This window comes from Tenrec ecaudatus, chromosome X (assembly GCF_050624435.1).
Source record: "Tenrec ecaudatus isolate mTenEca1 chromosome X, mTenEca1.hap1, whole genome shotgun sequence".
NCBI lineage: Eukaryota > Metazoa > Chordata > Mammalia > Afrosoricida > Tenrecidae > Tenrec > Tenrec ecaudatus.
The window spans coordinates 75933183-75950323 of record NC_134548.1 but is presented as its reverse complement, the minus strand read 5'-3'; the positions used below and the strand labels follow the sequence as shown (position 1 = coordinate 75950323).

At 36.2% G+C, this 17141-nt stretch overlaps 1 protein-coding gene across 5 annotated transcripts in view; it reads left to right on the top strand.

Moving 5' to 3' along the window:
- ARHGEF9 (Cdc42 guanine nucleotide exchange factor 9) overlaps positions 1-17141 on the top strand; it is a 317960-nt gene that overhangs the window by 215785 nt on the left and 85034 nt on the right. For all 5 annotated transcript variants that reach the window (XM_075539602.1, XM_075539605.1, XM_075539600.1 and 2 more), the window contains one exon: positions 11511-11642. In XM_075539602.1, the coding sequence (XP_075395717.1) occupies positions 11511-11642 (132 nt within the window). The remainder of the gene's footprint in view (positions 1-11510; positions 11643-17141) is intronic.

The following is a 17141-nucleotide window of genomic DNA, read 5'->3' as shown; positions in this document are numbered from 1 at the left end:
AAAATTAAAATAAGATAACAAAATTGGGAGTGATGTGGGTTTTTAATAAGATGGCCAAGTAAGGTCGCCATGAAGTGGTGACATTTATGCAAATACCTGAGGGAACGAATCAGGTTTGTTCTGGAGAGAGCCCTCCAACAGAGACAAAAACAAACACAGAAACCTAAGGAGATAGGGATGTGCACCAAAAGAACAGCAAGGAGGTCAATGTGATCAGAGTACACTAAGCAAGGGAAGAGTGGTAGCAGATAAAGTCAAGAGGGCAATGGTAGGTCAGATCATATAGCATTTCATATGAGTGAAATGAGACACTGGAGCTCCTCAGCAAAGACATGATAAACAATTACTTAGGTTTTGAGCATCTTGTCTCTCATAAGCTCTGTGCCTGACACTGGAGATAGTGTGAGGAACAAGATGTCGCCTTGGCCACTTAAAATAAATACACTCTAAACCAGCGGTTCTCAGCCAGTGGGTCGCGACCCCTTTGGAGGTCAAACAACCCTTTCACAGGGGAAGCTTAAGACCATCAGAAAACACATATTTCTGATGGTCTTAGGAACTGAGACACTGCTCCAACTGAATCCATCTCCAGGTGGACTGCCCACATGTGGATACGCCCACATATGAGTACCCAGCATGAAGACTGTTACCCATGCTACACCATGCTTCAAGAAAAAAAATTATTTATTTATAATTAGAAATAATTATTTCACAATATATAATTACATAATGTTTTGTGATTAATCACTATGCTGTAAGTATGTTCAATTTGTAACACTGAAAATACATCATGCATATCAGAGATTTACATGGAATTCATAACAATAGCAAAATTACAGTTATGAGTTAGCAATGAAAACACCTTTATGGATAGGGGGTCACTGCAACCTGAGGAACTGTATTAAAGGGTCACGGCATTAGGAAGGTTAAGAACCACTGCTCTAGACAGAGGAAATGATATGAACAAAACCCTGGAAGATTGAAGCAAAGAACCTGGTTCTATGGTGGTAGAAAAGCAGTGAAAGGGATCGAGAGTGGGATGGCAAAGCAAAGGTTGGGTGGTGTGAGTTTGACAGTGTAAGTAAAATTCAGGATATGAGAGGGTTCAGTCTCCAACTCACCATGAACTGAGTTGATGCTCTCAAGCAGCCATGTGAAATGGACCCAAAGCAACAGTTATGTTAGCCTCGTTGTGCAAATGAATAAAGTTAAGAACAGTTAAGCTACTGTGTAGGGGTACAAACTGGCAGTATTTGCAGTCTCAAAATACCACATACATAATCCATGGTAACTACTTGATCCATGAGGGGCTCATCATTCTACTGTACTTTATGCTTTAAAATATCATCTTTGTAGATAATCCAATTTGGGTAATGCAACTTTGAAAAAATTTTTTGAATTACCTGATCTTGGTTTGGGGAACAATACGAGCACATAGCTTATCAAGTTTCTGGGGGATATTAACTGTTATTTCTAGATTCTGTTTTCTTGACCCCAACTCTTAGTGACTTTATGACAGCAGAATAAAATGCTGCTAGGTCTTGTACCATCCTCTCAATTTTTATGCTTGAACATATTGTTGCAGCCACTGAGTCAGTTCATATCATTGAGGGCCTTCCTCCTTCTTGCCGACCTTCTACCATGTTATGATGTCCTTTCCCAAAGATTAGTCTCTCTTAATGACATGTCCCCCCCCCCAAAAAAAAAACCCCTCACTGCCACCAAGTCAATTCTGAGTCAAAGTGACCCTATAGGACAGGTTAGAACTCCTGCTTCAAGTTTATGAGATGTTCGCGTTTATGAAATTATAACTCTTTATGAGAGTAAAAGCCTCAACTTTTTCCATGGAGCTAGCTGGTGGTTTGGAACTACTAACCTGGGGGTTAGAAGCCCAACAAATAACCACTATGCTACCAGAATTCCTAATATTACCAAACTACCTGAAAACGGTCTCCCCAAACTCAGTTTTTTTCCTTTAAAAAAATTTTTTTAATTGTGATTTGGGCAAAAGTTTTCAGAGCTGGTTGGTTTTCCATTCAACAGATGTGCTTTACACAATTGATGTATATATGATTGTGATCAGAGTTGTATAAGCCCCCAATCTCCATTTTTAAAGAGGATTCTGACTTTATTTCCTCCAAGGCAGACTTGCTGATTCTTCTGCCATTTCATAGTATTTTCAATATTCTTAGCTAAAACCAATATTGAAATGCATCAATTCTTCTGTTTTCTTTATTCATTGCCCAGCTTTCACGTGTATATGAGATGAGTAAAAATGCCATGGTAGGGCACATCTTAGTCCTCAAAGTGACTTCATATCTCTTTAACATTTTAAACATATCTTTTGTACCATATTTGCTGTGGTAGTCAGATTAATTTATGTCAGCTAGACACTCCTGGCCATGATTTGTCTATCAGTTTGTTGAACTGTGGTGGCTTGTGTGTTGTTGTGATGCTGGAAAGTCACTGGTATTTCAAGTGCCATCTGGGTCACCCAAATTAAACAGGTTTCAGCAGAGCTTCTAGAATAAGAACAGACAATAAAAAAGGACTTGGCTCCCTACTTCAGAGGAAGAAACTGATGAAAAGCTTATGCATCTCATTGAAGCATTTTAAAATACTGAAAGCATAAACAAAGGAAGCAGAACTTTGTTGGAGATACTGACAGAGAATGGGCCCCTCTGGTCCTGCGGCACTCTATATGTGACTTTATAGGAGATGATATCTTGGAGGGATGTCCATCATGGTGACAGGAGTCTGGTAAAGACTATGGGAGTGGAGCCTTCAGGATCTTCATTTGCTGTTGGGGCATGATTCAAGGTAAAAAGAAACAGCTTCAAAAATATTCTAATTATTAGAACTTGGAATGTGTGAAATAGGAATTTAGGAACATTGGAAGTGGTCAAAAATGAAATGGAACACATGAAGATCAATATACTTAGCATTGGTCAGCTGACTTGGGCTGATACTCGCCATTTTGAATCAGAAAATCATATGATTTACTTTACCAAGGATAAGAAAATCAAGAGGAATGGCGTGACATTCATTGCCAGAAACGATATTGCTGTATCCATCATGGAGTACAATGGTATCCAAATGATATTTATCTGTCATCAAGGAAATACAGTCTATAGAATTATTACTCATATTTATGTACCAACAACAAAACCTAGTGAGGAAAAAAAGAAGAATTCTACCAATGAATTCATTTGGAAATTGATTTAAGAAACTTGCACTCAAGATGCATTGATAGTTTTCGGTGGCTAGAATGCAAAATGAAGAGGAAGGAACAGTAGTTGGGAAATAAGAGCTTGGTGATAGAAAAGAAGCTGGAGATTGCATGATAGAATTTTGCAAAACCAATGACTTGTTCAAAGTAAATACCTTCTTTCAACAACATAAAATGTGGCTATACACATGAGCTTTCCCAGATGGAATACACAGAAATCCAATTGACTTTATCTGTGGGAAGACCAGAGGGAGAAACTCAATATCAGCAACTACAACCAGCCCAGGGACCAACTGTGGAACAGACTATCAAGTGCTCATATATAAGTTCAGAATAAAGCTCAAGAACATTGAAATAAGTCCATAGGAGCCAAAATGCTACCTTGAGTCTATTCCATCTGAAATTTGAGATCATCTCAAGGACTGATTTGACGCATTAAACCTTGATGAGGACATCAAGGCTATCATTCATTAAGAAAGCAAAAGGTTGCTAAAAAGACAAGAAAAGATCAAAGTGGATGTCAGAAGAGACTCTGAAACATGATATTAATCATAGCATAACTAAAGCAAATGGAAGAAAGGATGAAGTCAAGGAGCTGCATAGGAAATTTCAAAGGGCAACTCAAGAAGACAAAATGAAATATAATGGCGTGTGCAAGGATCTAGAATTAGAAAACCAAAAGGGAAGAACACACTCAGCATATCTGAAACTGAAAGACCTCAAGAAAAAATTCAAGCTTCGAATTGTAATTTTGAAGGATTCTATAGACAAAATATTAAATGATGCAGGAAGCCTCAAGAGAAAATAGAAAGATTACACCAAGTCACTGTATCAAAAGGAAATAGTCAACATTCTAATATTTCAGAAGGTAGCCTATGAGCATGAACCAATGGTGCTGAAGGAATAAATTCAAACAGTAATAAATGCATTAGACAAAAACAAGACTCCAGGAATTGACGGAATACCCATTGAAATGTTTCAGCAATCTGAAGAAGCACTGGAAGCACCCACTCATCTATGCTAGAAAATTTGGAAGACAGCTACAGACCAACTGAAGAGATTCATATTCTTGCCTATTCCAAAGGAAGGTGACCCAACAGAATTCTCAAACTATAGAACAATGTTATTGTTATCACACACAAGTAAAATTTTGTTTAAGATCATCCAACAATGATTGCAACAGCCTATTGGCATGGAACTACCAGAAATTCAATCCTGATTTAGAAAAAGGACATAGAACAAGAAATATAATTGCTGATGTCCTATGGCTCTTGGCTCAAATCAGAGAATATCAGAACGATGTTTATTTGTGTTTCATTGACTATAAAAAACAATCGACTGTTTGAACCATAATAAATTGTGGATAACCTTGAGAGGAATGGCATTTTGGAACACTACATAGTGCTCATTCAGAACTCGTCCATGAATCAAGAGGCAGTTATGGGAACAGAACCAGGGTACACTGCATGGTTTAAAATCAGGAAAGATTTAAAAATCAGGAAAGATGTCTGGGTTTTACACCATACTTGTTCAATCTATATGCTGAGCAAATCATCAGAGAAGCTAGCTTTTATGAAGAAAAGTGTGGCATCAGAATTGGAAGAAGGCTTATTAACAGCCTTCAGTATGCAGATGATACAACCTTGCTTGTGCTGAAAGTGAGGAGGAATTGAAGCACATGCTGATGAATCTCAAGGATTGCAACCTTCAGTATGAATTACAATTTATTGTAAGGAAGACTCAAATCCTTACAAACTAGACCAGTAGGGAGCATCATGATAAATGCAGAAAGGGTTGAAGTTGTCAAGAATTTTGTCTTACTTGGATTTACTATCAACATTCATGGAAGCAGTAGTCAAGAGATCAAGACATATTGCATTAGGTAAATCTGCTGTATAAGAGCTCTTTAGAGTATTGCAGATCAAAGATGTTACCTTACCGTACTGCCAGAGCCATGCCATATTTTCACCAACCTTGTACCCACCAGTTCTGATCTGTCTGCATTCTGCATCATTGCAAGCAATTGGGTGAGTCTGAAGGGGGATTATGGACTTGGGTTGGACTAGGCTGGGATGCACTCTTGATTTATAATTACATCTTGACATAAATCACTTATTTAAGCATATGTGAGTGTTACTGGATTTGTTTCTCTAGTCAACCCAGCCTAACACATCTACCAAATGTAAGAGGGTTTGATTTCTTGACTATTGCATTCATAAATGTTTATTGTGGTTCTTACATATAAACAGAAATCTTTGAAAACTTCAGTCTTTTTTCCATTAATCATGATATTGCTTATTGGTCCAAACCAAAAATCAAGTTACTGTCATTGAGTCAATGTTGACACATAGTGACCCTATAGAAGCATGTAGAACTGCTTATGTCAGTTGTGAGACATTAATTCTTTATGGCAATAAAAAGCCTAGTCTTTCTCCCACTTTCTTCCATTTGTCAGGATTTTTGTTTTCTTTACATTGAGCTATGGTCCATAATGAAGACTATTCATCAGTAAGTTGTAGTTCAAGTCCTGTTGATCCTCAGCAATCCTGTAGTTGTGCCATCTGTATATAACAGGTTATTAATAAGCCTTCCTCCAATCTTATGCCAAGCACTTCGTCATATAGTCCAGCTTCTCAGATTATTTGCTCAGCATGCAACATTGAACAAGTATGGCAACTTCAGTCTTAAACTTAAACTTCAGAAGTTTAAATAATATAGAGAACCTGCAGATGGATTTTGGGTTCCCACTGTAAGTCATAGCCTTCTGCAAACTGGGTGTTCACTATTAAGTCTCTGATAGCTTTCCTTCCTTCATAAGGAGTTTTTTTTGTATATAAATAATTTATTGGGGACTCTTATAGCTCTTATAACATCAATTGTATCAATCACATTTGTACATATGTTGCCATCATTACTGGCAAAACATTTTTCTACTTGAACCCTTAGTATCAGCTCCTCTTTTTCCCCCTTCCTCCTATACCATTCCATCCTCATGAACCCTTGGAAAATTATAAATTATTATTATTTTCATATCTTACCCCCACATTTCTGTTGTTCCTCCCCCTTGGGAGGACATAAGGAGTTTTTATTTATCATCCTTGTACCACACAAGCTGGTATGCTTCTTCACTGTGGACTTATTGACATCTCACTTAGATGACTGCTTGTTTGAATACAAGCCTTTAAGACCCCAGAAAAATTATTTTTGCTAGTCAGGCACTGTGTTAGTCTGGGTAGACTAGAGAAACAAATTAATAAACATGCATATATATATATATATATATATATATGGGAGATATATATATACAAGAAGAATTGAACATTGAGAAAAAAATTCCCAACCCAGTCCAAGGCCATAGGTCTGATATTAGCCCATATGTTGTTCTATACCAATCTATATAGTACTCTTCAGATTCACAAAATACATGCAATAAAGCCAAATGCAGGATGATCACAAGCCAGTGGGTAGAAAGTCTTTGGATCCAGTGGCATTGTAAGCATCTCAGTGCTGGCAGAGGTCTCTCTGTGGCTTCTCCAGCTTTCGAGGTCTGGTTGCATCCATGTGGCTTGTCTTCTGCAATGTCTCCCAGGGAAGAGCAGAGAGAAAGAGAGAGAGAGGTATCTTCTGCCTCCAAGGAGGAAGTACCAGATATCCCAGAATTCTCAGGAGAAGGCCATGCCCACACAGAAGTCTAATTGGCTGTCTCCAGATGGACAGCCTAGACTCCACCCCTACACTCTTAATCCTTAAACTGACACCAGATTAGGTGACTCCCACAGGCATTATCTTCTTTCCTCACCATAGTTTGATGTATCAACCACCTCTTCAGTGATCTCTTCTTGAGGACAAACATTGAACAGGGCTATGTTCAATTGGATTGTGGCTAGAATTAAGTGGGAGCTCAGAATCCATTCATTTGGACTATGTATGTCTCTGGTTTACTTTAGAGGCTTCATTATCATTTTATAACAAAGAACTATCAATCATCCCCCGGGATATATTGTAGTGCTATTGATAGTGTCATTAATTTACCCAATGGCATAGAATTTAACATAGTGCTAGGAAAATGAAGTCATCGGAGTCTGGATCAGCTCCTAATCTTAATCCTTGAATTGTTGGGTCATTTGTTATTTTCTTATTGAGCTGTTGTAGAGTTCTGTAAATTTTGGTAATTAGACCCTTGCTTGTTGTGTTTTTGCTAAAGATATTTCCCCCAGTCTATGGACTCTCATTTTAATCTTTTGATGAAGTATTTTTAAGTGTTTAAGTGGTTTTGCTCAAGGGGAAATATGAGTCCTGTTTCATTCTTCTGCTTTTAGAGATCCCATTTATAGAACATCATTTGTTGAAGAGCCTGTCTGTACCCTCTTTGATCAGTGGCCTGCAGGTGGCTGCATTTTCTGTTCTATGCTATTGGTGTATGAATCTATCATTGTACCAATACCAGGTACAATGTGACTATGTAGTAAATTTTTAAGTCAAGTAGTACAAGGCCTCCTACTTGGTTCTTCTTTTTAAGAAGTTCTTTGCTTACTCTGGAACACTTTTCCCGCCATATGATGTTGGTAATTAGTTTTTCATTTCTTTAAAGAATGTATTTGCAATTTGAATAGGAATTGCATTGATCTATAGATTACTTCAGGTAGTATTGACGTTACCAAAATATTAAGTCTGCATATCTACGCGCCAGAATATTCTTCCATTTATGTAGGTCTTTTATGGTTTCTTGTAGTAGTGTTCTGTTATTTTCTTTGTAGAGATGTTTAATTTATTTGATTAAGTTTATTCCTAAACATTTCATCTTTTATGTGGTTATTGTGAATGGTATTTTTCTTAATATCATTTTCATAGCTCTGTTCACTGGTATATTGTAATCCAATTGATTTCTGCTTTAATGTTGTATCTTGCTACTTTGACAGATACCTCAATTGTTTCCAGCAGGATTTTTGTGGAAATTATTGGGTTCTTTCTATATATCATTTCATATCATATCATTTGCAAATATGAGAGTTTCAATTTTTCTTTGCCTTGATTTCTGTTTTCTGATTGTATTGGCAAAGACTTTCAGATGATGTTGAATAAGTGGTGATATGGAATATCCTTGTCTAGTCCCTGTTTTCAAGGAAATTTTTTATTTTCTGGTTTTTCCCCAATGAGCATAATGTCAACTATTGTTTTGTTCTTTTGTCTATGTTTTTATTATGTTGACAAATTTCTCTTATGTTCCTATTGTGTTCAATGGTTTTTCACCAGAAATGGGTATTAGATATTGTCAAGTGCTTTTTCTGCATCTATTGATATGATCATGTGGCTTTTGCTCTTTGCCTTGTTTATGTGGTAGATTACATTGATTCTTTTTTTAATGTTGTACCATCCTTATCCCTGGTATGATTCCTACTTGATCATGGTTAAAAAAAATTGTATGTTGTTGGATTCTGTTGGCCAGAATTTTGTTGAGGATTTTTGTGTCTATATTCATGAGGGATATTGGTCTGTAGTTTTCTGTCTTTGTAGTGTCTGCCTGGTTGGGTATCAGAGTTATTTTCACTTCATAGAATGAGTTTGGAATTTTATTATCCTTTTCTATATTTTGGAATAGTTTGTGTAGCAACAGTGACAGGTCTTCTCTGAATAATTGGTAGAATTCCCCTGTGAAGCCATCAGATCCTGAGCTTTTAGTAGTAGTTAGTAGTTCTTCATTATATTCTCTATATTTTCTTTTATTATGGATAATTTCTTTACATCTGTATCCATTAATTTGAGTTGTTATACTTCTAGGTATCTATTCATTTCATCTAGGTTATCAATTGTGTTGGAGTATAGTTTTTCATAGTAGTGTTTTATTATTCTTTTTATTTCTTTTGGATCTGTTGTGATGTCACCTCTGATTCTAGGTATTTGCATATTTTCTTCTTTTTCCTTTGTTAAGCTTGCCAGTAGTCCATTTTGTTAATCCTTTCAAAGAACCACCTTCTTATCATCCTGATTTTATTCCATTGTTTTGTTTTCCAGTTCATTTATTTTTGCTCTGGTCCGTATGATTTATTTTCTTCTTTTATTGGAGGTTTTATATTATGGAAAGTTCTATGTTAGGGAGTTGATTTTGGATTTTGCCTCTTTTTTCTCATATGTGCATTCATTACTATAAATTGACCTCTGTGTGCTTCTTTTGCTGTGTCTCAAAAGTTTTAATATGTTGAGTTAGCATTCTCATTTGTTTTAATATTTTTTATTTCATCCATTATTTAATTTATTACCCAATCATTTTTAAGTATTATGTTGTTCAATTTCCATGTATTTGTTCCTTTTATTATTGATTTAAAATTTTGTAGTACTGTGATCTTAGAAAATAGGTTGTAGAACCTCAATTATTAAAAAATTGTTCATGCATTTTTTGTTACTTAGTATGTGGTCTATTCTTGAGAATATTTTATGTACATTGGAAAAGAATGTATACTCTGTTTTTGTTGGATGGAGCATTCTGTATGTCTAAGACATGGAGTTTGTTGTATCTTTATTGAATTTATTTCCTGATGTCTTTCCTTGACAGTGTCATACTGAAGTCTCCCATCATTATTGTTGAGCTGTCTGTATCCCTCCTCAATTCTCCGAAGATTTGCTTAATGTATTTCAAGGGTTTTGTGGTTGGGAAGATATATATTTAATATAGTTACATCTTATTTGGCTATGGTTCCCTAACTTCTTATATAGTGTCCATTCTTGGTTCTTAATGTTCATGTAGTCTGTATTTTCAGAGAGTAATATTGCTACACCTGCTTTCATTTGGTTGCCATTTGTTTAGCATGCTTTTGCTCAGCCTTTGATATTTAGTCTGTTTACAACCTTGTATCTGAAGTATGTTTCTTGTAGACAGGATATTGGTTGGTTGGTTTTCTTATCCATTGTACTACTTTCTAGGTTTGTTTGTTTTCAAACTGGTATATTTAGTCCAGTCACATTTGGTGAGATTATTGATATTTAATCATCTGGTTCTGTCATTTTGCTTTGTATTTGTGTGTGCTCTGTGTGCTTGTATATGTGTGGTGTGATTAATTTCAATATTCTTCCTGTATTTCTTTTTGTTTTGGATGTTGCTATGAGTGTGTTCCTTTTTGCCTGGAATTATCTTTTATGTTGGTTTCAGCTTTGTGTACTGTTGTTGATTTTGGGGGGGAGCCATAGGATGCATTTAGTATTAATTGCTTTCGTGGTCTTGTTTTTGTAAACTCCTTTAATTTCTCCATGTCTTAGAATGTTTTAATTTTTCTGTCATATTTGAATGATAATTTTGCTGGGTACAAGATTCTTCATTGACAGTTTTTATTTTCCTTGAAGCCTGTATATATGTCACTCCATTATCTTCTTGTCTTTATTGTTCTGATGAAACATCTTACTCCCCTTTTATATGTGACTTGGTTTTTTTTCATCTCTGACTAATCTTAAGATATTTTAACTTGCTGTTGATGGTAGACAACTTGACTACAATGTATCAGGGAGATTACTTTGGGGATCCGTTCAGATTTCTGGATAGTTATCTTTTCATCTTTTATGCAGTACAGAATTTTTTGAGGCATTCTTGGATGATTCTGTCCGTGTATTTTTGTTTGTTTGTTTTTTTCCTCTTCTGGAATACCTGTAAGATATAGATTGTTACTTTTGGTTGTGTCCAACATTGTTCTTAAGGTTTTTCAGTTTCATTTTCATTTTTTGGTGTTAGTTCTTCTCTTAAATTAAAGTCTAAAGATTTTATTTCAAGTTCACTAATTCGAGTCTTCATCTCTTCAATTCTATTTCTCTGTTCTTTTATAGGATTGTGTAATTCTGTTATTGTAAGGCTCAATTGTTTTTCTGTTTGGAATTATCCTTGTAAGGCTTACAGTGAGGTATCTAGCTTGTCTATTCTTTCCCCTTTTCTCTCAAACCCTTTATTCATCAGTTTTACACGTTCAATCATCCTTCTTCTAAATTATTTTTCTTGTAATTCTACAACATATTCAATTTCAGCCATTTCTTTTAGGTCTGGTTGTTTACTTATTTATGTGTGTTTCTCTTGTTTTATTTGTTTGTGTGGGTATGTGTGTGTGTACTGATATTTCCCATGGTTGTTTTTTTCTTTTAGACACCTTGGTGTAGCTGCTATGAGTGATAGGGAAGAGGGGTTGGATGGGGTTAATTAGTTATTTTAGATGATATAGTGAGCCAGTGGTGGACATTTCAGATCAAGTATTAGGGGGTCATCACTCTTCCTTGAATGCCTCTGACCATTATGTGTCCTTCCTAGGGTGAAGACATCCTAGACAGGAGCTCTGAGCTGATATACACTGGAGAAATGGCCTGGATCTACCAGCCATACGGCCGCAACCAACAGCGGGTCTTCTTCCTGTTTGACCATCAGATGGTCCTCTGCAAGAAGGTAAGACCACTCCCTTTTTTTTTTCCTTTGAAGTTAAAGGGTAGGTACTACAAGGAACAAAAGCCCTTATATCTCCATCATTACTAGGCTAAAAACCGGATAAAAAATTGCTGGGGGAAAAACAAACAGGAGATTGGCAATAATTCCCTATCAATTTTTAAAAATTATACAATTCTATAATAATTCCATATCAATTCTATATCAAAGTCAATGATGTGGTGTGAACATTTCAGACTCTGAAATTGATGCATTTTGTGTTAGTGTAACCTATGTCCTCCTGCCCTCTCATGGTGTCCTTTTCCATGTCCTTCTACCCACAGGTGGTTTATAACAGCTGTTTAAAATATTGAATTATTTCTATTCCAGTTTGTAATCGTACTTTCCCTGAGCATTTCCTCATAGTTCTGGTAATCTGGACCTTCCCTACCGTAGAAACTATCAAAGGGCCTCTTAAATGTTCCCTGATAAGTAGGTAACTTTTTGATACAGGTATTTTCCCATGTCTCTACCCATTTTCTACACAACTTCCAACAAAGCTCTCCCCAACACCCAGCCACCTCTGTAATCCATTGAGGAGATGCCTTGCTCCTGGTCTTCACTTATGCAAGGGTACTTTTAAAAGGACAATTTTAGGAGATGGAAAATACACATATTCATGGCTTTTAATTATGTGACTCCCTGTTGATGTTTTACCGCCCTCCTTCTTTCCCTGTCACCTTTCTTTTGAAAATCTGGATAAGACTTTTCTTATTTTTGTTCCCCTGGGAATTCTGTCTCTCCTCATCTGTGGCTCCTTGCCTTAACATTTTAGTTATATATGTGTTTTGTTATTTCCTTCCTGAGATGATACCTTTGGCAATTATTTTGATACATTGGGGGAGGAAGAGTTCCTTTTCTACCTCCTTCACTTTGTAATAGCCAAGAGAGTAGATCCCCCTACGCCTTTCCTCATTTGATCATCCACTAATGTTTCTCTATCCCTACATTTCCCCCCAAATAGCATCCTCTATCTTATCAGGCCAGTTTGATGTGCTGTTCTTTACATTCTGTTGTGTTCACCATATTCTGTGGGGTATCAGACCAAATAGATTTAAATAGTGCTGGACTATGGTTTAGGGAGCTGAAAAAAATCTCAGAAATAGCAGCAGATGAGGACCACGCATTTACTGCCATGGAGTCAATGCTGACTCATAGAAACCCTGTAAGGCAGGGTAGAATTGCCCTGTGAGTTTTCAAGACTGTAACGGTTTACAGGCATAGAAAGCTCCTTCTTTCTCCCACAGATAAGGCTAGATCAACTTAAATGGATCAACCTCATTGTCTAATCAATTCCATGATATAACTCATTTCAAGAGGACTGTTTGAAGTAGTAGGGATCAGTGGAGTGAGTTTAATATTAACAACATCAATAGGCTTTATAACCAGACTAAAGAGTACTCATTTTCATTACCAACGAGTTTTCAGATCTTGTGCAATGTCACTAATATTCTCCTTTAATTTATAAAATTGCAATGAATAATATCCAAATGGAAGGAGACACTCACCAAACTCACTGCCAAGAAGTTGATTGCTGACTCATAAGACCCTATATGAAATGGTTGAATTGCTTCTGTGAGTTTCCAAGATGATAACTGTTAATGAGGGTAAAAAGCCCTGCCTTTTTCCTGGGGAGCAGCAGGTGGTTTCAAACTGTGAACTTTGTCGATCGCAACCATCATTTAACAGCTACACCACTGGGGCTTTGAATAGGAATGCAGTAGTGGGGGTTAAATGAAAAAATACTGGTACAGGGCTGGGCATACTGTACAATGCTTACCAAATGATAGATAATGATATTATTACAGTATATGCACACAAAAGCTTCATTCAACAATGCTTTATTGAGAGGTACTATTGATTCGTGCTTGAAAGCACATGCTCTAGAGTATGAAAGCGTAAATCAAAAATCCAAATCTGTCATGAAGAGATATCACTGATGATCTGAGTGCTATAGCAAAGGGTGATAAAGAAACACGATGGTGGCCAGCTATTAAAAAGAAGTGTCTTAAGACACTAAGAGAGACATCAACTATGTCCATTTAAACTATGTCACACAAACCAGTGTGAGCCAAGGATTATAAATGACATACTCCAAATTTAAAGGAGGGAATGGCATCAGAGCTTAAATTGTGAACACCTGGTTTGCAGAAGGCTATAGATGACAGTGGAAGCCCAAAATCCATTTGCAGGGTCCACACATGGATTAAGCCTCCCCTGAGTCCTCTATGATCATAATGGAGGGCTGTTAGTAGCCTTGTTATCATACAGAGAACATTGTAAAATCAATTAAGGAACACAAAGTTAGGTCAAAATATAATATTTTATTTGATATTCATTTTGACCCATTTTAAAGTCCCTGGTGAGTCCCCTCTAACCATGGACCATGGATGGGAAGAGCCTTGCTAACACGCAGAGTGCATTGGAAAGTGGATTGTTGCAGGTGCAGTTAGGCTAAAATGTACCACCCTATCATTTGATTTGATTTTACTTATTATCCATTTCAATTTCTTCTAGTTTATAATATTTTCTGCTTTATTTTTCAGTTAGGTTTTCACATTTGAATAATAGTTATTATTGTTAGTTTTTGTTTGTTTCTTCGTTTTTTAATGTCTTTTCTGTTTTTAATGTCTTTTCTGTATATTAAATCCAGGATAGGTAAATTTATGGAGACATTAACTGGATTAATGGCTCTTTGGGGTTTTAACAAGGGAACTTGGGGGAAATGGAAAGCTAATAACAATGGGTACAAGAATGAAGAAAGTATTCTTCTAAAACTGATTGTGGTGATGATTGTACAACTTTTCTTGATGTGATTAAACTACTGAATTGTATGATATGTGCCAATAAAACTGTTGAGGGAAAATCCAGGTCTGTCATTTTGTAGCTTTTATTCCTGGAGAAGTTTCTTCACTGCTCTGTGCTTACAGTTCTTTATCAAATCATATTATAACAGAACCTATTGTGAGAATTAAGAAATTTGGAAATTTGAAGAATTAAATTAAAGATTTGAAAAGATTGAGGAATTCTACTGAATACTTCAGTTACAAATTGATCAAATATGCAATGAAGATCCATTGATTGGAATGAAAATGTTGGAAACAAAGAAGAAAGAATAATAGTTGGAAATTATGGACTTGGTGTTAGAAATGAAGCTGGAGATTGCATGATAGAATTTTGCAAAAGGACTTATTGACAGCAAATACCATTTTCAACAACACAAAAGGCAACTATGCACATGGATTTCTCCAGATGGACTAAACAGGAATAAAATGGATTACATCTGTAGAAGAGATGAAGGAGAAATTCAATATTGGCAAATACAACCAAACAAGGGGCAGACTGTAACAGAATACCATATATAAGTTTGGGATAAAACTAAAAATAAATGAAAACAAGGCCATTAGAGCTAAAATATGACTACATGTCTATTCCACCTGAATATAGAACAGTGAACAAGATACATTTGGACAATAATAATAAAAGACCTAATAAACTGTGTGAATACCTCAAGAACATCATTCATGAAGAAAGCAAAGTTCATTAAAAAGATAGGAAAGATTTTTTAAAAATCAAAGTGGATGTCACAGTAGACTCTGAAGTTTGATTGTTTGATCGTATTTGTAGAGAATCTAAAGCAAATGGAAGCAAGGATGAGGTCAAAGAGCTGAATAGAAAACTTCAAAGGTCAGCTTGAGAAAACAAGTCTAAATTATAAAAGAATGTACACAGAGTTAGAATTGGGAAAACAAAGGGAGGAAGATGCTCAGTATGTTTTAAACTGAAAGAACTCAAGAAAAAAACTCAAACCTTGAGTTGCAAGATTGAAAGATTCTGTGGGAAAAATATTGAGTGATATAGGAAGAACTAAAATAAGATGGGAAAAAATTCACAGAGTCACTGTACCAAAAAAGAACTAGTCAACATTCTATCATTTCAGAAAGAAGCATATGAGCAAGAACCAATGGTATGAAAGAATTCTAAGTTGCACTGAAAGCATTAGGCAAAATCAAGGCCCCAGAAATTGATGGAATACCAATTAAAATGTTTCAACAAGCTGATGAAGCACTGCAATCATCCACTCATCTGTTGCAGGAAATTTGGAAGACAGCTGTTTGACCAACTGACTGGAAGAGATCCATATCTGTACCCCTTCCAAAGAATGGTAACCTAATACATTGCTCAAATTATAGAACACTATCGTTAATATCATGTGCCTGTAAAATGTGGCTGAATATCATCCAACAACAGTTGTAGCAGTACATGGACAGGGAGCTGCCAGAGGTTCAGGCCAGATTCAGAAGAGGACGTGGAACAAGGGATCTCATTGCTGCTGTCAGATGGATCTTGGCTCAAAGCACAAAATACCAGAAAGATGTTTACTTGTGTTTTATTTTCTATGCAAAGACAATAGACTGTGTGTTTCATAAAAAACTCTGAATAACCTTGAGAAATTGGGAATTCCACAGCACTTCATCATTGATGCTCATGAGGAATGTGTATAAGGATCAAAAGGCAGTTGTTTGAGTGGAACACGGTTTAAAACCAGGAAAAGTGTACATCAGGGTTGTGGCCTCTCACCATAGTTATTCAATACGTATACATAGAAAATAATCAGAAAAGCTGACTTATATGAAGAAGAATGCAGCATCCAGATTGGAGGAAAGGTTATTGACAACATCAAATATGCAAAGAACCCAATCATTTTTTTCCGGTTTTGTTTTTTTTTATTTAGAACCCAATCTTGTTTGCTGAAGACTAGGACAACTTAAAGCACTTGCTGATTAAGATCAAGTATTGCAGTCCTCAGTATGGATTATAACTCAATGTCAAGAAAACCAAAATGCTCACAACAAGACCAATAGGTCTTGGGATAAATGGATAAATGATAAATGGAGAGAATGTTGATGTTGTGAAGGATTTTGTCTTGCTTGGATCCACAATCAATGCTCAAGGAAGCAGCAGTCAAGTGATCAAAAGATAAGTTGCATTAGATAAATCTGCTATAGAAGACCTCTTTAGAGTATTGGAAAACAAAGATGTTACTTTGAGGACTAGAAGGTGCCTGACCCAAGCCATGGTATTTTCAATTACCTTATATGCATGCAAAAGTTGGACATTGAATAAGGAAGACTTCTGGAGAATTAATGTATTTGAATTGTGGTGCTGGAGAAGAATATTGACTGAATCATGGACTTCTAAAAGACAAATCTAACTGTTTTGGAAGAAGTACAACCAGAGTGCTACTTAGAGGCAAGGATAGTGAGATTTTGTCTTACATACTTTGGACAGGAAGGACCAAGCCCTGGGGTAGAGCATCATATTTAGTGAAGTCAAGGGGCAGCGAAAGAGAGGAAGGCCCTCAAGGTGAGGGATTGACACTATGGCTGCAACAATTGGCTCAGTCATAGGAATGATAGTGAGGATGGAGCAAAACCAGGCCCTGGTTCTTTCTGTTGTGCA